General features: G+C 40.7%; 1 protein-coding gene across 25 annotated transcripts in view; it reads right to left on the bottom strand.

The window, feature by feature from the left end:
- The window catches only part of adgrb2 (adhesion G protein-coupled receptor B2), a 265,546-nt gene that overhangs the window by 75,751 nt on the left and 163,113 nt on the right, over nt 1-26,682 (bottom strand). For all 25 annotated transcript variants that reach the window (XM_085147628.1, XM_085147623.1, XM_085147627.1 and 22 more), the window contains one exon: nt 16,902-16,945. In XM_085147628.1, coding sequence (XP_085003754.1) covers nt 16,902-16,945 — 44 coding nt within the window. The remainder of the gene's footprint in view (nt 1-16,901; nt 16,946-26,682) is intronic.

The raw sequence follows: 26,682 nt of genomic DNA, 5'->3' as shown, positions 1-26,682 counted from the left end.
ACATGGACTTTTTTCCAACGAACCAAACTTTGTTTGAGCTGATAAACAAAACCTAAAACTGACATTTTGCCATAATTTTTAGAACTTCTCTGAATCCATAAAACTAAAACTGTGTTTCTAGATAAGATAGGGGGAACCAGTCCTTTTTAAACCTCTGACATCTTGGATCTAGTATTCTCTTTCAAACTGTGTGGTGTCAAGCTCTAATGAGATCTCTCAAGGTCTGAGAAAAAAACATGTTTTGAATGCCAAAGACTAGGACAAGGGTTTCTAAATGAAATCTCCAGGTTATTTGAAATACATGATTCCACTTCATGGAAAAGTTTGTCCAGGGTTAGATGCACCAGCAAATACAGCCCAAATGCAGACTGATGCAAGAGCACTTCCATCCAATGGTGTGTTTACTTATATAATTTAAGACAAGAGGTAGCATACATTTGGCATTAGAGATATGCCTTTACTATGAAAATATCTACAAGAAGCTGTTTCTGCTAACTTTTAAGGTCAAGAGCTTATCTTTGTTTCCACAGAAAAAAAACTACATGTACTGGTATGTTTAAATAACTGTAGGTCACGCTTTAACATTTCACCTTCAGCTTTTATTCATAAGAGACCCAAATATCCCAAATATGTCTCTTGAACCACCAGCGTGCTGGTAAGTAAAGGTACAGAACAAAATGCACATTAGGTCTTTATAGACAGGCTGCGCTTTTACAGTAGATGTAAGCAATTTTAGCCGCTTTAATCCACTTATCTGAATCAGTTGGTACCATTCAATATATAGTCATGGCTAAGCATTTAAACCAGTTTTACACGAGAAAAATGTTGTTCTACACAGCTGTCAGTGATTTAATAAGGATTAACATTATCAGCTAATTTCAGCTGCTGGCAAATGCTGTCAAAACGATTTAGGAGATGTATGCAAAAAAATTGTTTAGTCCATTTTAAGTTCATTGCTCGGCTTCCCGGGACTCATTTTGGTGTTGTCAAATGTTTGCAAAAATCTTTTCCTGTGTTCTTCAATGGTCAGAAATGCAGCGAAGCAAAGGAGGAAAACAATAAAAATGTGGAAGCGGAATAGGCAAACAGCAATAAAGCGCAAAGAGGTGAATAAAGCATTGGGGAATGACAGAATTATTTCACGCATAGATGGAAATCAGTAGCACGAGAATCACAGAAAGTTTTGTCCTCATTACGGAAAAGAATTCTCCGAAGTCAAATTGCTATAAAGTCTGTAGACGACTGCAGGACCAGGTATAATGTCCACTGCATGAAATTGTGAAGACAGTGAGCAAATTGCCACAGACAGTGTGTAACCCAGTGCTGTAAAGCTTTTTTGAAGATAAGAGAGAGTAAAGTCATTGTCTATAGCAGAGGGAGAGCTGGTGATAGACAGTGGAAACAGAGAGCTAATGAGTCATAGGCAGAAGGACCAGTGTGAAGGGGAGGGTTTGCTGTACTATCAAAGAATTGTGAGTATTATGGAAGTAAATGAAGGAAAGGATTCAGATATACCACTGTGTTCAGATTCATCTATGTACATGTGCATCAGTGGTATCATATCGCAATGATAAAAACTTATGATAACAACTGAATTATGTACTTATTGCTCACTTGTGAATTTATATAGTAATAATTTTTCCATCAGTATCTATACTATATACTGATCTGTACTATGTACAGAAGAAGACTGTACATAGTGCATTTTGTTTTGATAATCTCAGGTTGTTGTAACTACTACTAATATAGTACTATGTTTTTCCTTATTTTGTATTAGCATTTACACAAATAAATAATGTGCTTAACTGACATATTACAGTCAAACTAACTGTTCAGTTACACGAGAGTAGAAAATAAGACAGAAACCATGTTAGAAATATCAAGAAGTAGCTTGGTGAGTGCATGAAACTTTTCTAAATAGATGAAATAACATCTCTCAGACAGACTGATAAAAAGTCAGTGTCGATGACCACAAGACATCTGCACTGCTCTTCACAACAAGGAACTTGACTCAGCTGATTGCCAACTGGTTGCATTCTGATCGGTTCCCAACCAACATCGCACACACAGCTTTCTTATTCTTATTACAAGTGAAGTGTGAACACTGCATGTAACGGTGCATATCCACAGTAGTAAAACAAACAGAGAAAAGGTTGTAGTTAATTAAAGTATTGAATTTAGCTGCTACAGTATCAAGGATGAGATATGTGCACGATATCATCTTTCAAAAGCCAACTAATATTTGTTGAGATGGCTGTTTGGGTAATATGTTTGCACTGGATCTGCTTTTATGCACTGTGTATTTTTACCTTCTTCTTTTAGTTTTTTTTTTTTTTCTGTACTGCTCTCATTTCTGCATTTGTGACTCCTGTCTGTGAAATGTGTTACATAAATAAATATTGCTTGCTTTCACACTCGTGGCGCACGTGAGCAAAAACAGAAGCCATCTGTTTTTACTGTTGCCCTGTATGAGGTGCACCCTGATTCTAAAGAGACAACATACTAAGCAAGATTACTAAACTCTGCGGGCAGTGGTGACATGTCATGGATTCAAAATGTTTAATCACATTGTGATTATCTGCTTGTACTTTATAAGAGAACACAAGGGTCATCCTGGTGTCACAGCTTTCCGTTGCCATGTTAAATCCAACAGGTTGGATTTTAATCCGGTCAAGAAATTTTTAAATGTTACTGAATTTCCTGATGCTCCAGCTGTTTAAATGTGAAACTAAAGTTTTTTTTATTTACTGCTTAATTTTTATTCTTCAAATGTAATTTGCAAATGAAATTTATGTTATTGTATGTCCGTGTCATTGTGTGTAAGATGCACTAAATAGTATTTGTTTGGCCAACATGTTTGAGGGAACTCTTCAGGTAAAAATACAATATCAAGTGTTATGTTATAGGTTTTATATTGTTTAGATATTTGTGGGGCCATATTTAGAATCTTTTTTAGTTATTGTTGAGTCAATATCTGCTATAGCATGTCATGCTGCTGTAACCTACTATTACTGCTACAACAACATGTACTACAACAGTAATGAGAATGTATTTAACAGGAAACTTTTCAAAAACACAGGAACAAAGCAGAAAAATTAATAAAACAATTCAGCACAATGGCATGAAATTTGAGTTACTGAAAGCAAGTGGAGCTAAATAAGGTAACATGCATATGTATTCTATTACCTTCTTGTGATTACATCTTTCATTCATAAAAAGTAACTTCAAGCTGATAACCTTTGGTTCTAGATGTGACATCTATTTCAACAGTAGGCAGAACGTACAGCTCAGTCATCTGTCTCAGGAAAAATAACTGTATTTACAATTAAATTGAAATAACTGCAACAAGTTTTCATGAAAATCAGATTTTTGAAATAACCACATGGAATTCATATTACCAGATGTGTTGACTACATGGGTACAGACTCTGTGTTAGAGAGCTAAAAGCTAACTGATTTAGAAAAACAAAATCACTCAATGAAGCAGACTCCTTTACGCAATGTCACAAATGAAGGGAAATGGTTAGGACGTGACTGGGCGGGTTAAGGGTTTTCTCTCTCTTTTTTTAATGTGTTGTTTCATTGTGGATTTTTTTCCGACTGATTAAAATGTTGTATTTATTTTTTAAACAACCAAAGAATAAGATCAACAGCAATAGTACCGTAAAGTTTTCTTTTAACAAAACTTTTTAAACTGCGCTGTTTATCTGAATATAATACTGCATGGTATATACTGCTAGGGATCTAATCTGAACCAAGGTTGAATCCAGTGGTGAAAACAGGAAAACAAATGTGTAGAAGAGATTATCTTTTCTGATAGACATCACTTCTGTGGCTACCAGGGAGCCAGACAGCACATTTACCAGACGGGGAGTAAATCCTCGCCTCTTACTTAAAATATAGCTCGAAAGCACTGACACAAATCTTCACATGACTCAAATCATCTCTGCTTCCTCAACGCTACATACCACCTACTGTGAAGGATTGACTACTACACATTTGTTGTGGTATACTGCAGCAAACATATCTGCCAGAATATAAGCCCATGTTTGTGTGTGTCTGCATGCATAAAACTATTTGACCCAGATTTGAACTGATTTTAAGCGTTCCTCTGTTCCACCGGCCGATGTAAAGACTGGTCTTATAACCAGAAGAACATGCTATGAGATTATGGGAAGCTTGTCGTGATGTTTACATGCAAGGCTGTACAGATTATGTTTTTGAATGTACACGAGACATTTATTGATTTGAAGGCTGTGTTTGGTGAAATGACTCAAAGAAAAACATAATTTACGCGTCTCTTCTGATGCACGCATCGCTTTTGTGGCAGGGTCAGTGCAGGACATAAAAGTTTGTGCCTTGCGGTTGCCTCCACTCACCAGTCAGCTGCAGATTACATTAGTGATGCACAATGACACTTGCTTCCTTTCTGATCTGATACCCAAAATAACCCAGTCTGGTATTGCCAACAAGAATGCCAACACAGATCCTTGTAAAGCTTAAGCATTAGGAAACGATATAAAAAGTAGGCTGTAGCATTTCATTCCTCATCTTGGAGTATTCTGATGCTTTTGACACTTGCCTGCAAACAAGAGATCATCATATTTCTATTTTTCCAATCTCCTTTTAAAGTCACCAGGAACCTCTCTACTGCTTACACTGCATTTTTCAAAATACCACTGTGGTCAATTGCAGTTGGGTCTCTTTGATTTCATTATGGCTTTGCTCAGGTGGTAGACCAGGTCATCTAACAATCAGAAGATCAGTAGATTGACCCTAGCTCCTCCTTGGGCATGATAGTAAACCCTGAGTTGCCTTTGATGCAACCATTAGCTTGTGTGTGAATGGTAGAAAAAAGTGCTTAGGTACAGATAAAACCACGGTACTAATGTGTGTGTGATTGGATCAATGAGCCAATTGAGGGCTCAAACAAGAGTAGCGAGGTGCTATCTAAGTACCAGTCCATTCACTATCTACTATGGACCTCAAACTAGCATGAAGAACAAACCTCAGCTATTGTGTCAAATTGACCTAATTTTATGTTGAGCATCATCACTGGTAACGAAAGCTGTGTTTCTAGCTCCAACCCAGAAACCAAACAGTAGTCTGATTTTCAGGGCTGGAGTTGTGAAACCATTTCTTACACAGGGCACATGACTGTACTGAATGATGTATGTAGCCTCTCAAAATGCACTAGCTACTATTGAAGAACGGTAGTACTGCACATGTTTAATCAAAAACATACACAGTATTGGCAATAAAATGCATATCACAGTATCACAGGGCTGAGCTGATTTCTCTCTCTGAACTGAAAAGTCGAAGGCCTGTCTTTGTACAGCTTTTAACTGTGGTATTACTTTAATCTGCGTTTGATTTTATCATTCTGAAGAAAATGACATTCTGCAATTTTAGGAATTGAAGGCTCCTATTGTATAAACATGAGCATACAAACTAAACCCGAGATGGATTTAAATGACTTCCCAGCAGTCAGTGATAAACGTTGCCATAGCTACACACTCTCTTTTCTTTACCTGGATGCTGCCTGCCACTGCTTAAAAACCAAAAAAATCAGTGACACAAAACTGTCTCAACCTTTCTTCTCCTCCTCAGACCCACCAAGTCGGCTCACACATATAAACTGATGTAGTTTGTGTATGACGATCAGAAGGAAGTACTAAAATACTTCTTATTGTATCATTTTTTTTTATTATAATACATGTGCCTCAAGTTACTCAGCTCAAATAGACAAATACTTTAAATGTGAAGAATGAACAAAGAGCTCAAACTCCTAAATCATATAAAGACGTTCTTCATTTGGGTCATGGGTCTAAAGATGGAGGATATCTTTTGATGTACACACTGTGAAGCCAATTATAGCAACTTTTTTTTGATCCGTGATATACCGACAAAGAAATAAAATTGATTTGACCTAACATGACCGGACTTCCAGTTTCTGGGCACGGTTTACTTCCTGAGGATCCTCAGGAAGAACCGCCTCACCCAAAAACTTCTATGGCTTCTCCATAGAGAGCATACTCACATACTACATCTGTGTGCGGTTCACCAGCTGCACAGCGGCAGAGAAGCAAATGCTTCAGAGGCTCATCATCACTGCCCAGAAGCTGATCGGATACCCTCTCCCCTCCCTGGAATATCTTTACAATTCCCGCTGCCTCAGAAAAGCCCAGAGCATACTGAAAGATCCATTCTGCACCGGACACTTTCTGTTTGAAGTGCTGCCCTCAAGCAGATGTTTCAGGACATTAAAAAGAAGGACAGACAGATTAAAAAATAGTTTTTATCCAAATCCTTAACTCTGCTAAATGCTGCTGGAACTGTGCATTCAAAAAAGAAAGAAAGAAAATCAATCATGCATGAATGCCTATAAAATGTGAACCATCTCGTATGTATGAGATGAAAAACGTTCCCTTTTGGAATTTTGTATGGTTACTTTTAGAGACTTTAGAGTTTTTAATATAATATATAGTAAGATTTTCTTTTTAGCTGCCATATTTTAAACCCATATGAGATATTTGCACTGATGCAGTTTCATTGAATTTCTTTGCCTAAAAGGAATGACAATAAAGATATTATTTTTACGCTTTATTGTACTCATTCTGCTACTGCTGTATGTATGTCTACAATATTAGATGTCAGATTTCTTGCATGTGTTCACGTGCATTTTCCATTGTTATACCTCTCTGACCTGTCTTCCCCATGTGATGTTTGTGTAATGTATGTATTAGTGGTGCAACGGATCATGGTTGATCCGTAATCCGAACCGATCCCACTCCACAGTTCGGCACGCACGTGATCCGAAGATTCGAAAAATAAGGAAAAAGAGTATGTGTATGGTGCGCGTGGTCAGTCTGTCAAGCGATAGTTATGGCCAGTGCTAGCGGTCCAAGTGGAGGAGCAGAGGAGTTTGCAGCATTTAAGCAGCCCTTTGCTGCCCAATCCGACCGGGCTAAAGCTATTACAAAAGCTATTGGGGTGTTTAGCTGCAGACGGGAAGCCGTATTTCCTTGTGCAAAACAAGGGGTTTAAACTATGATGAATGTGCTTGAGCCACGCTATGATATCCCGTTGCGCGTCCACTTTAGTGACAAGATTGTACCAAGGCATGAGCAGGAAAAGTTTAAAGTTATGGCTGAACTGTCCCAGGCATCTTATATTGCCCAACTACAAACGGGTGGATCTCCAGGTCAACGGAAAGCTACGTGACCGTGACCGCTCATTATATCACAGCGGTGGTGGTAGATACAAAGACCTGTACTGCCCTATATTGCACCTTAATTTGTTTTTATATAATTGCGTGGAATGAGTCTTGAGTTGAATGTTTTTAATAGGCAAAAAATACTTAAAAAGTTAATAGGCAAATGTTAAAATGTTGCCTTTTTTTCTTTTTTGCAGATCCCAAGATTTATCCGATCTGTGACTTAAAACCGTGATCCGATCCGAACCGTGAGATTTTTGATCCGTTGCACCACTAGTATGTATGGTCGGAATTGTAAGATGGCGCTGGCGAGGCTGGCAGCCTTAACCCAATTTTCCTCGGGATTGAATAAAGTATTATCAATTAATCAATCAATGCTTGGACAGGAAAGCCCATTCTAACACAACACAAATATGTAGCTGTGACAGTGCACAAAATTGGATGTTGCTGCTAATGAGCAGATTTTAAAATGTAGATGTTTCACATACATCTTCACCTCTGAAGCACAGAAGATCACACTTCCAAGGGGCCTAACAAAGTTTAGTGTAAATGTGACTTATGATCGAATTCTCCTTATTTGTTCCTAAGTTATGGTGTTAAACAAAGGCTAGATCATTTATTTATTTATTTAACAGCCATTATTCACTTATGAATTCTTGAGTTAAAGCCAAAAAACTTGACCTTTAACTAACAGAATCTAATTAGCTTAGCCTTGAGTCCAAGTGAACATTCGTGCCAAATTCCAAGAAATTCCTCAAGGTGTTCTTCCAACTAGGACAGTCATCCAGGCATAAAAGATAAAGTAGCCATATCAAGGCCAGACTTTGAATATTACAAATGTTTTTTTTATAGAAACGTACAAAGGCAGCTTACAGCGTCATTATTCCTCCTCCAGCCGAGTGAAAATTGAAATAGGTCGTTATTAAAGACCAATGCGCAGTTCGTGCTCACTATTCATTATCCTTGTCGTGTCTGATGTTTTATGTGGTTGTCACCAAAATGCCCTTTCCTAATTCCTCCCGATTCTTGTGTAGGGAGAATGCTTTGTCAGTGACCTCTACAATCCAAATCTGCTTCTCTCTGCCCTTAAGCTAATTTATAAGCTTCTTTCTCGGGATTATCTTCCTTCCTGGTGTGCAAGCTACTGAGCACACAGGAAAGCTAGACATACAGATTTTAGCTACAGCCATAAATGGTCTGCCATTCTGCCTGCCTCCACTCTGCGTTACCACAAATATGCCGCATACAGTGGTGTGAAAAAGTGTTTACCCCTCTCCTGATTTGTTAGTGTTTTGCATATTTGTCATAATTACATGTTTCAGATCATCAAACAAATAGAGTAAATACAACACCCAGTTTTTAAATGATGATTTAATCGATTAACAGAGAAAAGTTATACAAACCTATCTGTCTCTGTGTGAGAAAGTAATTGTCCCTCTTGTTAAATCATGAAGTAACTCAGAGTTCAGTTTTTACTAAAGACACTCACTGTCAAAACAAGAAATCATTTAAATAGAACCTTTCTGACAGAGTGAAAGAGTCTAAAAGATTTCAAAAAGCAACACATTATGCCACAATCTAAAGAAACACCAGAGAAACCAAGTCAGCGGCATCTATCAGTCTGGACAAAAATGATCTGCATGGAGGAGTTCAAGGAGAAGACCACTGCTAACCAGAAAGAACACAAAGGCTTGTCTCACATTTGCCAAAAAAAGACATCTTTATGATCCCCAAGACCTTTGAGAAGCATTTTGTGGACTCACAAGACAAAAGTTGAACCTTTTGGAAGGTGTATGTACCATTAAATCTGGAAACAGCATTTCAGAAATTAACCATCATACCAACAGTAAAACATGGTGGTGATAGTGTGGTTTCTGTGGCTGTTTTGCAGCAAAACAGCCACAGAAGTCTTAGCACCTGGAAGACTTGCACCATGAATTCTGCTGTCTACCAAAACTTGCTGAAGGAGAATGTCCAGCCATCCGTTCATGAGCTCAAGCTGAAGCACATTTGGGTTCTGCAGGAGGACAGTGATCCAAAACACACCAGCACGTACACCTCTGAAAGGCTTAAGAAAGATAAAATGAAGACTTTGGAGTGGCCAAATCAAAGTTCTGACCTGAATCCAATTGAGATGCTGTGGCATGACCTTAAAAAGGCAGCTGCCCAAACACCCTCCAATGTGGCTGAATTACAGTAATTCTGCAAAGAAGAGTGGACCAAAATTCCTCCACAGTGCTAAAAAAACCTCAATGCCAGTTACTTCAAATGCTCGATTGCAGTTGTTGCTGCTAAGTGTGGCCCAACCGGTTATTAGGTTTAGGGGGCAATCACTTTTTCACACAGAGCAATGTAGGTTTGGATTTTTCCCCCATTTAATAATAAAAACAATAAAAAACACCTTCATTTAGAAACTACATTTATTTGTGTTATCTCTGTCTAATATTTAGCTTTTTTGATGACCTGAAACATTTAAGTATGACAAACATACAAAAAAATTGTAAATCAAGAAGGGGCCACACATGTTTTCCCACCACTGCATGTATGAAGAATGTGGTTCCTTGAAAAAGACCTGAGGAAGATTTGGGATTCTCTGAAAGCAGGACGTGCTCTAAGCATCGTGCTAACTCTTGGTCTCATAATAGACTAACACAGTGCCCTCTCAGCCTACTTTCAGCGACATAACAGTAAAGAGGATAATGTGGAAGTTAGTAAGATAGACATAAGGCAAATACTGCACTTGGCTGAAGGTCAGAACCTTGTAAGAGCATGTTCGCAGTGCATAATTGGCAAAAAAAACTTAACACAACATCCATAACAAGCCTCTTAAAATAATAAGGTATTAAGCTGATGGAGATGTTACTTACCTACCAATCCTCACGCCCTACAGTTCCAGCAGCCAAGGCAAAGTATTCCAACACACAGTCCAAATCAAGCCTTCTAATCGCTATCAATACCAATAACATCTTCCTCTAAAACATTCCCCAGACAAACAGCACCAGTGCTAAAGCTCCATTTCACTTGTCACATGATGAAGAAATCAACAACATCAACCAATCAGTAATGCATGAAGGAAGAAAAATTACTGAATGTAGAATAAACAAGTTCTTCCTTATATAACTTCTTCACCCAAATAAAAAAGCAGAATCTTCCTTACCTATGAGCTACCCACAAGTATCCATGATGTTCAGCAGCAAAAACAAACCATAGCTACAGCTGTACACACAGCTACTTAGAGTTGAACTTAACCCCCCTCCTAAAAAAAAAATCTACTTACAGGCATCAAAAAGTAACCTAAAACCAACTGTCCTTAACTAGTCACCCCAGCTTTTTGCACTGAGAATTGAAAATCCCACATTAACACGCTCCCTGGGGACAGTTGTGATAGTTGGAGAAACTAACTGAGAGCCTGTCCATGCCTTTAACAGTCAATGGAGACAGAGCGCGCATAAGCCTGGCCGACTCCCTCTTCCCGTGCTGACTCGCTATTTGACACAGTCTTGATCCCTTTTGCTCTGTCAGATGGAAAAGTGGAGCAAGCCGTATCAGCCATCCACCCCTCCTACTGGTGGCTCTGCTGCTTCTGTGTGTGTGTGCGTGTGTGTTTGCATTTCTGTTTAATCTTAGTCTGCAACAATAGTGGAAAAAAAAACCCCGATGCACAAGTAAAAATGTTGCAATTCTTTTGTTGGAGAGCTAGATTTAAAAAGAAAAAAACAGATAAGTAACTTATTGTTAGCTATGACTCCTGAGAAATCTAAAAACGAGTTTAATAAAAACTGAAACAAAACACAATGAAGTGGGTGTATAATATACTTATCATTTCCACTGTATTATCTGATGCACACTGTATAATAGCATATTTTTGCCTTTTGCAAACAAATTGTGAATATATTTATATTTAATTTACCATCTCTGAGATAACAGTATTTAACCTAACCTACTTAAGGTTGAAGGAGGGTGAACTACGTATCCCAAAATGCACTAAGCTAAAGCTAGGCTGCACTAGAGAAAGAGTTTCTGGCCAAAATGAAATAAACTCATACATCTCTTTAAATAACTTGAGAGAAAAACACTGTCCATGTAGGAAATGTAAATAAAGGGTCATGTAGGCAGTATTTAGGATTTATTCAAGGAATAATACAACAAAGAGTTTGAAAGTTCTTTACTGTGAGTGTGTGAGTAAAAAGGACAATGCACAACTCAATTTGATACATACTTAGACTTTCAGGCAAGCGTTATATCCAAGAAGGACAGACAATACTCTGCATATTTTTAAATCAATTCCTTCATTTACTCCGGTCTTTGATTCACAAGCAACCACATGACAGAGCCCAAAGCTTCCCAATATGAGAATTAAAAGTGTCATCCACTTGGCTCATTGCTACTTGCCTCTATGCTTTTCTGTAAAGTAAATGCGATTAAACTTTGGCCAGATTTGTGCCCCACTGGTTTTCTTGGCAGTGTGCAGAATATGTCTTTGACTTTTTAAGTCATTTAAGGTTGGAACCTGCCAATGCCAAAGCCGATAGCGGCGCCAGATCAGTCTGAGCCCAAAGCAAGCCCCAATCTACCGTGTCAGATTGTTGATGTTAGAGCTACTTTGTCTGCACATCGGGTTTTATTACTCTATGGCAGCGATGGGTGGCAGAGGGGTAGAGTGGGTTGCTTGGGTCTTTAACCACTGTTCCCCGATCAAGCTGAAGACCGTGGGGATTAGCGAAAGGATTAAATGACCTTCAGCCTTTCATAAGCTTACTGCCATCCATCCATCTAAAGTGTATATTACATTTATCTCCCACTGCTGGGTTTCATTCTTATGCATGTTTTGAAATCTCTGTGAGCCAAACTATTTCTGCTTCGTCACTTCCACGGCAGGAGATTGCTTCTATTGGAATAGTAACACACGAGTGATAAAGAAAAAACTAAATGTCTTAGTGTTGTAATGTATATCTTACGGATGCTGGCACATCTTTCAAATATCTAACAAAATCACAGCAACCCATAAAGCGACTCATTCTTTACAGCAGAGTGAGTGTGCGGAAGTCGCTGTGTTAGTACTTCAGTGGGATATCTGACTGAACCCCCCCTTAGTGAGGGTCAAATCCCAGAGAACCTAGCAGCAAGGTCAGGAACCACAGCAAAAACCAGCTGAACACCTGCTATCGTATCCCAGCAGAAGAGAGAAACAGGGCAGAAAATAAGCAAGAGGAGGTTGGATGACCAAGACTGACTTAGTTATTATTTCTATTTTTATCTCAGGGCCTTGTGTACAATACCGCCATACATGTTCACGCAATGCGTTCTCTTGTAATAGCTGCTGTTTGCTTACCTGAGTTTCTGGTTTTGAAGCGTGTAAAACTTTTATGAGGGCTAAATGTAGCAGCTTCCATTCAAGGCAGCGAGGAAAATGAAAACAGGTTGAGACTTGGTTGAGGGGACAGGCACACGGGGGAAGACTGGGAGGGATGGCGAGCTCAACGATTTGGGTGGGCAGATGGTACCGACATATGGGCCTGTTAGGGGCTAAATAAATAAATAAACACTCGCACATAAATACTGAGATGAACTGTGAGTGCCACACACTGTCGGCCAACTTAGCCAGCTGAGAGAGAGAGCGAGAGCGCAAATGGGAGAGAGCTTCCGCTGAAATGGCTGGCAGATTTCTAAATAGAACACCACTGCAGAAAAAACATGCGCGCACACACAGTTGTGATGGGGATGACAATAGGCTTTGCAGATTTGAGCCTCAGTGTGATGCCTAATCTCCAAGTAAGTGTACATCATCAATGTGGGTATTTTAACAAAAGAGGGGGGTAAAAGATACAGAGAGAATCTAATCTGTGTTTCAAATGTGGGTGCATTTGGGTGCACTAAATATAGTCTCCATATACAGGTCATGGAGTGGCAAAGCTTTTTCTTCCATCTCCCCTTTCTGCCTCTGTCTGGTTCAGCTGCTGCCATGTCTGCCTTGGTACTATCTATACGTTCTCCACATCTCGCCTGCCTCCTGCTCAACTCCCAAAAGCTTGTGGCTAGTTCCTGAGAGAGGCGTTATCCTGCAAATTCTCCTGTACACTAATGCCAATCTTTTGTCAGGATCTGGCGTTCGGCATAGGGAAACAAATATAGTAAGACTGATACGGTACTGTTTTTTTGTGCCTGCCTGCTTGCTCTCTGAGCAATTTACAGATGTTTGTGCACATAAATTGTACAGGTGATCATCAGATTAAAATCAGAAATTCATTTTTGACTTCCTCTGGCTGAAATGTACCACCTGCCTTCATTACACTGCCTCACACATTTCCATAGACGCCCCTGTGCACCCAAAGATGATGTTATGAGCACTTGTTTATAGGCTGTTTATACTGAAAATTTCAAGTGTGTACATGGGTTAACCTATCTTCGACAATTTTTGAGAGTAGCTGGCTGACAAAAGCATTAAAAATGCAGATACTCCCTTATGCTCCTACCTTGGTTCGGTACTTGAGAGTGAAACATTCCTTTTTTCGTTGATTATGTTTTCTCGGTACAGGATATCGAAAGCAGCCATAAAGCATGCTAAATGTAACTAAACACTGTATCTGTGGCATGCCGATATAAATATGTCAAATCAACCGAGGTCAGGATGTTTGTCTGTACACATCTTTAGATTTCTACAAGCACATTAGTAAAGCCTAAAACCAAAAAAACAAACCAAAGAGTGCATTCCTTCTGGTGCACGCACGTTTTTGATTGGTTGACATCACTGCCATCTCGCCACTTTATATTCTGCTTGGCTCTCTGCCCTCGTCATGTCTGCAAATTTAATTTGATTGCAGCTGTAATCTGCCAGCTAGTTGATTGACTTTGCCAAGCATTGTTCCTCTCCTGCCTTAATGGAGAAGGGGTAGTTTAAGTTACAACGTCTTATCCTGTCCCTGCAAACCTGCACTCCCATTGTGTGCTTTGGTCACCAGAGAGTACTCTTCTAGAACTGGGCAAACTAATGGGATCTCCAGGGAGAATTTGAGCTGACCTGAATTTTCTGTCATCCGTCTTGTTGTCACATTAGACAGGTCTTCAGTGATGGCCCTCTGACAAATTCAATTCTTAAGTTATCGGTTGCTGTGAATCATCATATGTTAAATATGTTTCCAAAAATTATTTATATTCTCATACAGCCCAACTGGATTAGCAAATACATGTTGAAGAAAAGTGATATCATCATGATTGTATTTTTATTGACAATAAAAATGACATCACTGTCAGTCTGTACTCGGGTCACATTCATTCACTTGTGCTGGGGTTTCTAAGCCCAGAGTTTAATCTGTTGTGATGAGAAATCCCAGAAGTGTAATAATAATTCAACACTTAAACTTTATATGATGATGGAGGCCATGGGTCAAGGTTAAAAGCTACAAAAGGAAGAAGTATGTCATGTTTATATTGAAGCTGTTGGGTTAATGGCAGTTCAGGCAGGACCACTTTAGCAAAAAGATTATTGATATTTCAGTCTATACTAATTTATTATTTGGCAAAATTACTTTGTTGTGGCACCTTGTTGATCTTCCAAATACACTCATGAAACGTCAAAGATGGCAAGAAGAGCAGCACAATCCCGAGCACTTAACACGGCAATGACAACAGAGACATATTACACTAAGTAAAGGCTTCCTCTCCTCACCCCCAACCGGTTGCATGGTTGCAGATGGCTGCCCCTCCCTGAGCGGTTCTGCCGGAGGTTTCTTATTGTTAAAAGGGATTTCATGAATAGTGACTTTGTTGATGCAAGATGGCGAGTTACCTGTAAAGTAAAGGCACTCAACAATCTAAACTAAATTACTTGATTTTTTGAAATTTAGTGCTGGTCAAGGTTAATAAGAGCTCCTACCAAAGCAGACTATTATGCCAAATTTCAGTCTAAAACATACACATGTTAAGAATTTGGGATGTAAAATTTGTTAACACAAATATCAACAAGTGCAAAACTTTAAATATCTTAATTCGCTTGGTTTAAAGATTCCCAGGTCCAACATTGCTGAACTGGGAGAGAATGAATGTGGCAACATTGGTACTGGAATTTTCTTCCATTAATGACATGTTTTCGGTGCTTTGGGGACTGTCGATAGCGTGCACACTTTTAATGATTTTAATACATGCTTCAGTGTGTGACCAATTTAGAGTTACCACACTTAATGGCTACCTTTAATTTTCTGCACATCATTAGGGGTCTCCTTTGAGGCACAACAGATGATCATTAGCTTTTAGTTATTTGTTATGCTACAATACAGCTCTAGCATTTTTTAAATGAACTACAGCCAGATTCACAGCCAGAACAAAAATAAAACAGTAAAATAAAATTCACGGGCATTGCTCAAATGTTAAATTGATATCCAGGATCTAACAACATCTCCCATCTTTCATACAGTTGATTACCCACACTCACTACATTAAAGGCACTGGTACTTATATAGCACCTTTCTACTTAATTCGGGTACTCAAAGCGCTTGCTTTCTTTCATCCAATAACACTTACACATTCATAAAGTGTTTCTTTATCTACACCTGAGCACTTTTATCTAACATTCAAAACACACATCACACAAATAATGGGACAAATCAGGCAAATCCTTCATTCAACACAGTGCCTCTAAGAGCCCAGATTTGATTCACTGACCCTGGTAGGTTGGTAGACGGCTCACCTAACCACCTGGTTCTTCAACCAGCATTTGTTGCAAGTCAGTCATTGTGGTGTGTTGGCTGACTTGTAACAAATACTGTTCGGGTCCACATGCTGCTAAACCCCCATTTTTTAAAAATGAATACATTTACAGATTGACAATATGCCTCGTTTCTTCAGACTTCAACCATCCAATCCAATAAATGGCATAAAACAATAGTCAATAACAGAAGAAGCTGTTTGGCATTGGAAGAAAAGATTTGGTAAGTTTTTCACTGTGCAACCCACGTAATCGACTCTGTTGCTCAACCTCCACACAAAACACGGCATCATTTAAGGGAAAATGAAGGCTTTCCAATGGTATAAGCTTTTCTCAAGCAAGACTGTTACGACAAAGAAATAACTGGCCAAAAACAAATTTCCTTAATTTTTGCGTTTATACTTAAAGTGTAACTAGGCCATGAACTGAAACCAAAGCCTGTTTTTAACTTTGTTTCTTATAACTTTGGTATTGACAGACTATCCAATCAATATGTGGGTTAATGGTAAATGCAGGATGATCAATTGTTCTGGTTTATATTATTTAGTTCACCAGCTGACCCACAATACAGAGCAAAGAAAAAAAGAAAACTGTCTGTGATGTACTTAGTATGTCTGTTAAGAAGTAAAGAAATGCAAATTAAACTGCCAACAAGGTAAACGCTACACAAGAGAACTGCAATAGAGAAAAAGCTGCACCCACAGAGGAGTTCTGAGTTAGTCTGCAGTTGAACTGTTAGCAGCAGTGAAATAACGCTGTTTGTTCCCACTGACTAATTTAATAAAGAGAAACTCTGAGAACTTCATTACAATGTTATCAGATCATTAATAAAAATGAATCTGACTGGGCATGAACACACATGCGAGATAAACATTGACACACACACAATCATTTGGATTTTTTTTTTTTTGACTGACAGACATGTATTTCTGCACTGTACACACAAACATTTACACGAGTGTCAGAGTCACTGTGAGTAACTTACGGGTTTCCATAGTCCCAGACAACGCACTGAGGATCTGATGTACCCTGCAAGATACAGGGTGAGGGGGAGGGGGGAGAGGAGAAGATAAGCTGTTATTGCCAGTCAAGAGGATGAGTGAGAGAGAAGGCAGCAGAGAGAGAAGACAGAATAGCTCATTGCCAGAGGAGAAAGAGTGATGCTGCATGGATGACGGTAAAAAGTAAACAGACAATGAAAGAGAAGGATTGAGATAGACGACAGGAGGGAGAGATGGAAAAAGAGTCATTGTCAGAGGACAACGCAGCAAATAGCTGCTTCTGCTGCTGTAGCCGAAGAGAAAAAGAAGGTGCATGAGAATAAATTGAGAGTTTTAGGGATGACAAAGGAAAAGCCATTTCATGGACAATAACTAGGGTCGTAAACATCCTGTGGGGTAAAAACATTAACATTCTTCACTTAAGTGCAACCACAGCAAAAAGTAGTCAGTTAAGTGTAAAAAGCAATGAAGTAAAATGTTATTAATGAAACATCTGGCCCTTTAAGAGTGTGCAAAGTTTCACTAATGTACCAATTTTTTCTTTTTAAAAAAGCAAAGTCAAAGTAACTGGATGCTGGTGATTTTCTCTCAGTTTACCCTTAATCCATTTAGTCATTAAAGCTAAAGTTCGCTCAGTGGCGTGTGGTGGCAAAGAGAGACTTGTCATGACTCAATCAGAGAATCAATCTTGGGATCAATATCTTTAACCAGCTCATAGCAACTTGTTCCACCAGAGATCTTCAGTGATCTCTGCATCGATCACTTTTTAAATGGAGCCTCTATGTCCTTTCAACCTGTGTGCTTGGTAACGAGTGGACTGTGACTGGGTTTTGTCTGAATCAAATGGTTATTTGAGACATTTTTGCTTCAATCGAGTGACTGAAAACACTTTAAATGGCGCTTTGGACCTGACAAAATCAGCAACTATTTAAGAACCAACTATTAAAAACATTTTCTTGGTTCTGTGGGGTAACAAAAAAGAGTCCAGCTTCAATTTTAGTATCCACAACTGAAATGCTGGTATTCCACTGGGCCAACGCAGAGGAAAATCTACCATTATGTTGGCCCTGCCTGAATCCTGCATTAGGCACTTTGCCTTTGAGCTCCCCCTTATGGCAAAGGGGATTATAGCAGTAAGCTGACAGACAGAGTGCTGTGTAGATTATAAAAAGGATAATGTGATCTTAACTGAAGCCTCAGGAAAATCTGAAGAAATTACTTCTCAAGTTAAAATGCTTTCTGATAATTAACTATATTTGAAATTGGCAAAAAAGAAGGAAAGTAAGACATGCACATTGTAGCCTGAATTGTAAGGATTTATTCCTCTACAGGCAAGGTCATCCTTCCTTCTCTGAACAGTTCATTACTGATCTCCAATGAATCAGTGCATCCAGCGATCTCTGCATGACTGGACTTGAAAGGACAGGATGATGCAACATTTATATACTCGGGATCAGAGACTGGGTGACACGGATTGATGGATGACAGTGCTTTGTTCAGCCTCACACACAGACAGCCACCACCGACTATAGATGTCCCGTGGCGTGCATTAGCGTGCTGAGCTCTGTTAGCATTCAGCTATCAATCAACTAGTGTCCTATTGGACCATTCGCTACTGCGGGATTGACACCTGTGCACTCCTGCAGTGTCTGCCTCTTTTTTTAGTGCTCATAATGACAGAGTCTGCTCAGCTGATGGTTATCAAAGGGAGAAACATGCCTCTGCAATTCTAACAGTGGCATTTGTGGACAGTGATAGCTGGTACCTACCTTAAATACTCTGTCTTTTTTTCCTCTCTTTAAAGGAACAGCAGTTTCCTTTAACGCATTCAGCAATACATGCAATAATGAATACTGGCTGTGAATGGGCTAAGCTAATATGATGAAATGAGCTAATGTAACAAAACATGACTGCTCTGGTCTTAAAAGCCCTTCACTTTAAGATCATAGGTTTAGAATATGAAATGGAGAAAACCAGGATGATGCTTTTTGACTGATGAAAATGACCTAGATTACATTGAAATTACCAGGAAAGCTTATGGCTCATGCTAACCAGAACTTTCTTTCATAATTTAAAAGGCTACATTAAGGATGGCTAAAGGAGGGGTTGTGTTGTAACACTTGGCATATGGTCTACAGCAGGGACACAGGACTTTCTGGCCTCCTGCTTTCTACCTACCATTAAAGACACACATACACACGCACACACACATTAGGACACCGGGGAGATACACAGGGAGTCTGACTGGAGCAGATGTCCTCTCAGAGAAGACATGACCCAGCACAGAGACCCTAACATTCCCCTATGAGAGTGAAGCCTGAGGCAGCTGTTGCCAGGCCACTGCTGTAGCAGCTGGATGTTTCTACATTGGCCAAAGTCGACACAACTACAGAAGACACTGTATTCTGCCCTTTTAAAGCAAAAACATTATTAATGCTGTGTTAATATTATATGGAAAAACTGGAAAGATTTTCTTTCTTTGGTGGACATTTTAAGTTATTATTCTCAAGAGTTAACATCTAGATCACTGGCTGCTTGTTAGCCGGCTCTGTCCAAATGTAACCTTTACAAGCACTCCTACTCAGGTGTTGTTACCTTTATGAAGTTCTATCAAAAATATAGCCTATTTTAGCACTAGAAGACATGACATTGCTCAGCTTCTTTTAATATTCTCTCTTGTATTTTGTATTCAGGAACTGCTAAAAGCCCAATTAATTTCAAGTACCAATTACAGAATTGTGTGGCTATGATTAAAACCTGGTTACAGTTTAAATGAAGGCAGAGTGGTGCTGTGGTTAGCACTCTCCCCTGACAGAAAGGTTCCTCACTTAAACTTCAGTCTGGGTTTTCCCGCTTGTTCTTTTTTTATGTACTCCCTGTGCTTCTGTGAATTTCTTCCAAATATTTCCAAAAACAGGTATTATATTCCTTTTAAAAAATATAAAGATTAGGATGAGGAAATATTTACCGTGCTGCTTCCAGGTCCTGACTTCCACCCTTCCCTACTACTGACTCTTGATGATCTTGTTTTTCATGTCCTTGGCTGAAGTCGGAATCCTGCAGCCAATGGGTGCCCTCCAAAGTTGGTAAAAGCTGACCAATCTTTTTGGTTGTTAGAGCAGCATTTGTTTTTGAGTGAAGCCTTACCTGTTTTGGTTAGCTTTCCTAAGGGTCTGCCTTGCTTGTTTTTTTTCTTGCTAAACCTGAAATGATTTATCCTTAGTTGTTCTGCCTTCTCTTGCAGTCGCCAGAAGAAACTTGTAAGGGAGAGCTGCCATTTTCTTTTGACGTACACCTTTTTCTCCTATTTTTCTTCGGTTGATATGTAGTTGATGTATAGATTTGTAACCTTTCTTTTAACTAAGGTAATTTGTTGATGGAGTTTTATTTTAAGTTAGAGCTTTTTTTTTGTTTGGTGTACTCGCCTTATGCTTCATTGTTAACATTTTGGCAATAAATTGTTTAAACCAACCCAAACAAACTCCTCATGTTCCCCCATCTAGTATTATGTTACTCCATTTCCCTGTAGACCATTTCGGGAATGTAACATAGTTGGGAGCCCATGTCGAGGAATTCTCGAGGACTGTTTGGTTTTTGGGTCTGTTAACAGCTGTGAGCATGACAACTGATCCGTTTGACTTAAGTTTCAGAAAGAACCTTCTTGGGAGGAATAACATATGTGTAGCAAAGGTGATTTGCTGTCATAGCGGTGCACTTCAAATTAAATTTTAAATTAAATAACATTTGAATTGAAAGAGATGACGAATAAGGGAGTAAAGTACTCGCTGGAACACAGCATAAGCAAACCTAATTCTAGTCCACTGAGTTCTCCCTGTCTGGTCACGGCAAACTCAGATGGCACTCAATGCTTCCTCACAGGCTTCCGTAAAGTGAACGCAGACAGTAGCTGTGTCCTAAAACGTAGGCTGCATCCTTCGGAGGCCGCATTTGAAGGCCGATTACGTCACAGCTAGGCGACGAAGGCTGTCCAAATTCGTCGACTCCTTCAAATGCAGCCAACAAATGCGTCCTTCATTTCCCCGAATCTGAAGGATGGGTCAGGTGTGGCCCACCATATCCCAGAATTCATAGCACGGCCCAGCCAATTCCAGTTTCCAACAATGGTGGCCGCTATTAAGTTTTAATATTACTCTTATTAATCTTTCTGGGTCACAAAATAAACTTTTAACATATTTTCAGGCGAGAAAGTAGCCGTGTAAACTTCAAATATCTGCTTGGTTTATCAAGACATCGCATATTTGCAAAAGTGCTCCGACGTTTTCGGAGACGTCTGTTACCCACCCGCTCAATAGCTAGCCGGGGGGTTCAATGGTCACTCGACCCGGCGAGAGCAGCGGACTCCCGGCTTCATCGTTTTCTCAGGTTAAAGATAATATATCGGTGTTTTATTTGTTCTGCAGTAAATCGGTTTGGCTGAGATCAAAGTTATTAGATTAGATTAGATTAAATGCAAGATGGCGGCGCGCTCGGGTGCAGCGGCTCTTAGCTCTCCAGTTTGGTGCTTGTTTTTACTTTTACTGTGTATATTTTTGAATGTTTGCAACGCCGCCATCTCTTACAGTCGCCAGAACCTAATGGACCTAGGTTTCAAATATAGTTTGTCTGTCTCTGGCGACTATCAACGAACACACAACATCCCGGGGGAGATAACGAGATCGCCAGGGTCACCGTGGATGGTCTGCCCGCCCAGCAAGCGTAGGAGGCGACGAAGGGAGAGAAAGCAAAAGAGAGGATGCCGGTTGGGCCCAGATGCTAGGCTACGTAAACAACCATACCGGCCAGCTCTTCCGAGCCTTTTCCTATCGAACGCCAGATCCATCACCCACAAATTGGACGAACTGGAGCTACAGATAGCCACCACGAGCTTTGCACGTAACTGCAGCATTATTCTTATCACGGAGTCGTGGCTTCATCCGCTGATTCCCGACGCTGCAGTTGAGTTAGCAGGCCGCACGCTACACCGGCATGACAGAAACAGCAACTCAGGTAAAAGCAGAGGAGGGGGGCTATGTGTTTACGTGCATAAGGAATGGTGTTGTAACAGCAGGATCATTCACACACACTGTTCTCCTGATTTGGAGGTTCTGGCAGTCTCGTGCAGACCTTTTTATATCCCGAGGGAGTTTACAGTAGTTATTGTGATAGCTGTTTATATACCGCCGGATGCTAACGTGGGCATGGCTCTCAGCCTCTTGCTCAACACCATAAATAAACAACAGCTTGCCCACCCCAATGGGGTTTTTATTGTCGCCGGCGACTTCAACAAAGCGTGCCTAAAGACTGTGCTTCCCAAATTTGTCCAGTTTGTGGACTTTGCTACGAGAGGAGAAAACACTTTGGACCATGTTTATTCAAACATCAGGCATACCTTCAGAGCGACACCCCTCCCCCATCTGGCTGGATCTGACCACCTCTGCATGTCTCTCACCCCCACCTACACCCCCCTGCTGAGAAAAACAAAGCCCCAGACAAAGATAATAAAAACCTGGCCTGAAGGAGCCCTCTCTCAACTGCAGGACTGCTTCTCAACAACTGTATGGGATTTATTCTCCAGCCTCAACCTCCAGGAGTACACGGACACTGTACTCTCGTACATCAGGAACTGTGTTGACAATGTCACCGTTAACAAAAGGGTCAGGGTGTTTCCAAATCAAAAACCCTGGATGAATAGCGAAGTGCAATCCCTCCTAAAAAACCGTAACACCGCCTTCAAGTCAGGGGACAGGGCTGCATATAGGGCGGCCAGGGCAGACCTGAGTAGAGGCATCAAGAAAGCCAAGGCTGCCTATAGGAGGAGGATTGAAGATCACTTTGCTGTCGACAACGACCCCAGAAAAATGTGGCAGGGGATCAATCACATTACCAACTACAGAAGAAACAACCAGGCGATATCTAGGACTGATGCCTCGCTGGCTGAGGATCTAAACCGTTTCTTCGCCCGCTTTGAGACGACCAGGCCCTCAGCTGTTACACCACTTCCACCCGCCTCTAGCACCGGCACACTAACATTTGGAGAGCATCAAGTGAGGCGTGTTCTAAGGTCAGTGAATCCCAGGAAGGCGGCAGGTCCTGATGGAATACATGGAAAGGTTCTCAGAGCATGTGCTGACGAACTGACCGGAGTCTTCACTAAAATCTTCAACCTTTCCTTGTCACTAAACACCGTCCCACCCTGCCTCAAAACCTCAATCATCATCCCCATCGCTAAGAAGACTGCTGTGGACAGCCCAAATGACTACAGGCCTGTTGCACTTACGCCTGTAGTGATGAAGTGCTTTGAGAGACTGGTCTGTCAGCACATCAGGGCCGGTCTGCCTTCCACTCTGGACCCCCACCAATTTGCCTATAGGACAAATCGATCCACCGAGGACGCCATCACCATAGCGCTCCACACTGCGCTGAGTCACCTGGAGCACCGAGGAAACTATGTGAGAATGCTCTTCCTGGACTTCAGCTCAGCATTCAATCACATCATCCCAGAGATCCTGGTCGAGAAACTGTCTAACCTGGGACTCTCCACCTCCATCTGTCTCTGGATCAAGGACTTCCTGACAAATAGACCACAGTCTGTCAGACTCGGCCCCCACCTGTCCAGCACCATCACACTCAGTACCGGGTCTCCACAAGGATGTGTTCTGAGTCCCCTCTTGTTTACGCTCTACACATCCGACTGCTCCCCTACCCATCTCTCAAACACCATCATAAAGTTCGCGGATGACACCACAGTGGTTGGACTCATCTCAAGGGGGGATGAGTCAGACTACAGAGATGAGGTTAACAGATTGACTGAGTGGTGTTCAGCTAACAACCTCCAACTGAACACCACGAAAACTAAAGAACTTATTTTGGACTTCAGGAAGGGCAGAGCAGACCCGGCCCCACTCTACATTCACGGGAACTGTGTGGAGAGGGTACACTCCATGAGGTTTCTGGGCGTGCAGATCTCTGTTGATCTCTCCTGGACTGCAAATACCACGGCGTTGGTAAAAAAGGCCCAGCAGCGTCTCCATTTTTTGAGAGTGCTCAGGAGGAACAACCTGGAGGAGAGGCTGCTGGTGACATTCTATAGAGCCACCATAGAGAGCATCCTAACGTACGGCATAACAACGTGGTATGCAGGGTGCTCAGTTGCAGACAGGAAAGGACTGCAGAGGGTCATCAACACAGCCCAGAAGATCACTGGCTGCCCTCTGCCCAGCCTGGAGGCCATTGCAAACTCCCGATACCTCAGCAGAGCTGGCAATATCATTAAGGACTACTCTCACCCCAGTAATCAACTGTTTGAACTATTACCGTCAGGCCGACGGTACAGGTCACATAAAACCAGGACAAACAGATTCAGGGATAGCTTCTTTCCCAGAGCTATCACCACAGTAAATAAGCACAAAACAATTAAACCTGCTTAACTATACTTGCCATTGTCACTATACTATGCTGCTATTCATACTATCATTATATTATGCTGCTATCCTGTATATATTGTACTTATTTATTGTCTGAGTACTACAGTTGTTTTATTGTACTTTTTATATTTTACATTTATATTTATTTTGCATTTTGCACCAAGGGAGTGGCACTCCAATTTCGTTGTACTTTGTACAATGACAATAAAGGCTATTCTATTCTAAACAAAACTTTATTAATCCCTTTAATGGGCTCCTCTGTGATTTTCACACAGCTGAATAAACGTCAAACAGACTGTGAGATGGTCAAGAATTTACGCCAGTGTCCTGTTATATTTTAGATAGCAAAGAGCAGACGGCCGAGTTTATTAAACTCCACCGAGACAGCGGTGACGCAAATCTGAAGGCTAGACAGTCGCATTTCACAACCTCGCACTTCCGACCTTTTCAAGCTTTGAAGGACCCGGCCCACGTAGACCGCGCAGGCGGGGTCCTCCGAAGGATTCGGCCTACGTTTTGGGACACTGCTAGTGTCTGTTTTTTTCCCCCGATACCTCACGCTGAGGACTGTATAGACAGCATCAGCTCAGCAACAGATGTCAGTAAGTTAAACCTCCTTACAGGTTACTGGCAAGTCCTGCTTGCTGAAAGAGCTTCTGAAGTCTCAGCATTTGTTACGCCTGATCACTTTTTGCAGTGTACTGTGATGGCTTTTTGAGATGAAAAATGCACCTGTGACCTTTCAAAGGCTAATGACCACCGGGTAATGTTTCAAACTGCAATATTTATCTGGTTGATGTGGTTATTTATTTTCCCCGCTGGGCATAGCACATTGCAACAATGAATCTTTTTTTTTGATTGATTAGCAGAAGCTTCTCTGACACTAAACTTGGCAACATGTGAGTTTGGCAAGGCCATTGTCAACTTTTGAAGGAACCTTTATGACCAGATTCATCCTGTTGAGGCTAAGGTTTCTGCCATTGTCGACCTTTCCTGTACCTACCTCCAGAAGGGAGATAGGTACATTCCTTGGGATGGCTAGATACTACAGTCCTTTCTATAGAAATTCTCCCAAGTAAAGGCACCTCTAACTAGGTTGTGCAGCCCTATGTAGCTATTTGTCTGGAGCAGTGAATGGCAATGTGCTGTCGTTGCTATTCCAGATTTTTCCAAGCCTTTCCATACTCTTGTCATTTTTTTTACAGTTTTGCATCAGCTTTTTTGTATGTTATAACCCGCTCTTCTCTGTGGCTGGCAAGGACCAATAACAGCACAAACAAGAGTAGCACACAGACCGATTGTGACACTGCCTCTTGGTGACAATAACCAACAACAACTTATAGACAACATCTGCAAAGTTGCCTGTAGTCTGTGTGCAAGGCCACTGTAAAATCATCATGCTTCTCCTTTAGCCATAAGATGGAATGACGAACTGTCCAGCCCTGTGTCAGCAAGGATAAGCCGCACTTCCACCTTCATGAAATTTTGCACGTGTCAGGTCTGGTGAAAATTTATGTATTTTTGGGTCTTAAACATGGGCGGTTCAACATGATTCTACATCTCTTTGTTGAAGTACTAGTAGCAACATGAAGTAAGCATTAGGTGATAATCATCATCACTTCATCTACATGAAACTTTCATTGGTGGTTTATCAAATTACGAGCAGCAGCATGACTTTTAATTGGTGGACACTCTTTATCGCCACCTAGTGTTCACAGGTGATCAGCTGTAAATTTATACAACACCCAATTAGCATCCCAGGCTTAATTCATTCATGTTACCGCATAAAACGTCTCACCTTCAGCACACCTGGATGTTCACTGAGGTGCAAGGGCCATACTGTTGCTGCTTTAATTTAACTTGAGACTATTCAGTTGATTAATGAGTAATATAGGACAGAGCATTTCTGATGCATGGCATATCAAGGGACTAGATGCATCTGCTGCATTAATTGTCATCACTCTTCCTTTAAAAAAAAAAAAAATCCATTTACAATTCCCACCCCAATGTTTAGAATAATTTGATACACATAGGATATATTGTTTAAAAGAGTAACAATGGCATCTCATCCACTGGTTTAGGGTGTGCATGTGATCTACTATATGTGTCAGCCCTGGGCTGTGTGCCAGATAAGTGTCTGTCCTCAGCGGGAGCCTCTGGTTTATAGTACAAAGCAGCATGCAAAGATCAGCATTAAGACATCATCTGCTAGAAAGAGGATGTGCAACCTGCAATACCTTTGCTTTGCCAAAAGCGTTAAAAAGCAGAATAATAGGAAGATAAAAGATAGAGGCATATAAAGAAACTGCCATAATTGTGTAATGAATCAGTGGTTTACAGC

The sequence above is a fragment of the Neolamprologus multifasciatus genome, chromosome 22 (assembly GCF_963576455.1).
Source record: "Neolamprologus multifasciatus chromosome 22, fNeoMul1.2, whole genome shotgun sequence".
NCBI lineage: Eukaryota > Metazoa > Chordata > Actinopteri > Cichliformes > Cichlidae > Neolamprologus > Neolamprologus multifasciatus.
This window is presented reverse-complemented; position numbering and strand designations above follow the sequence as displayed.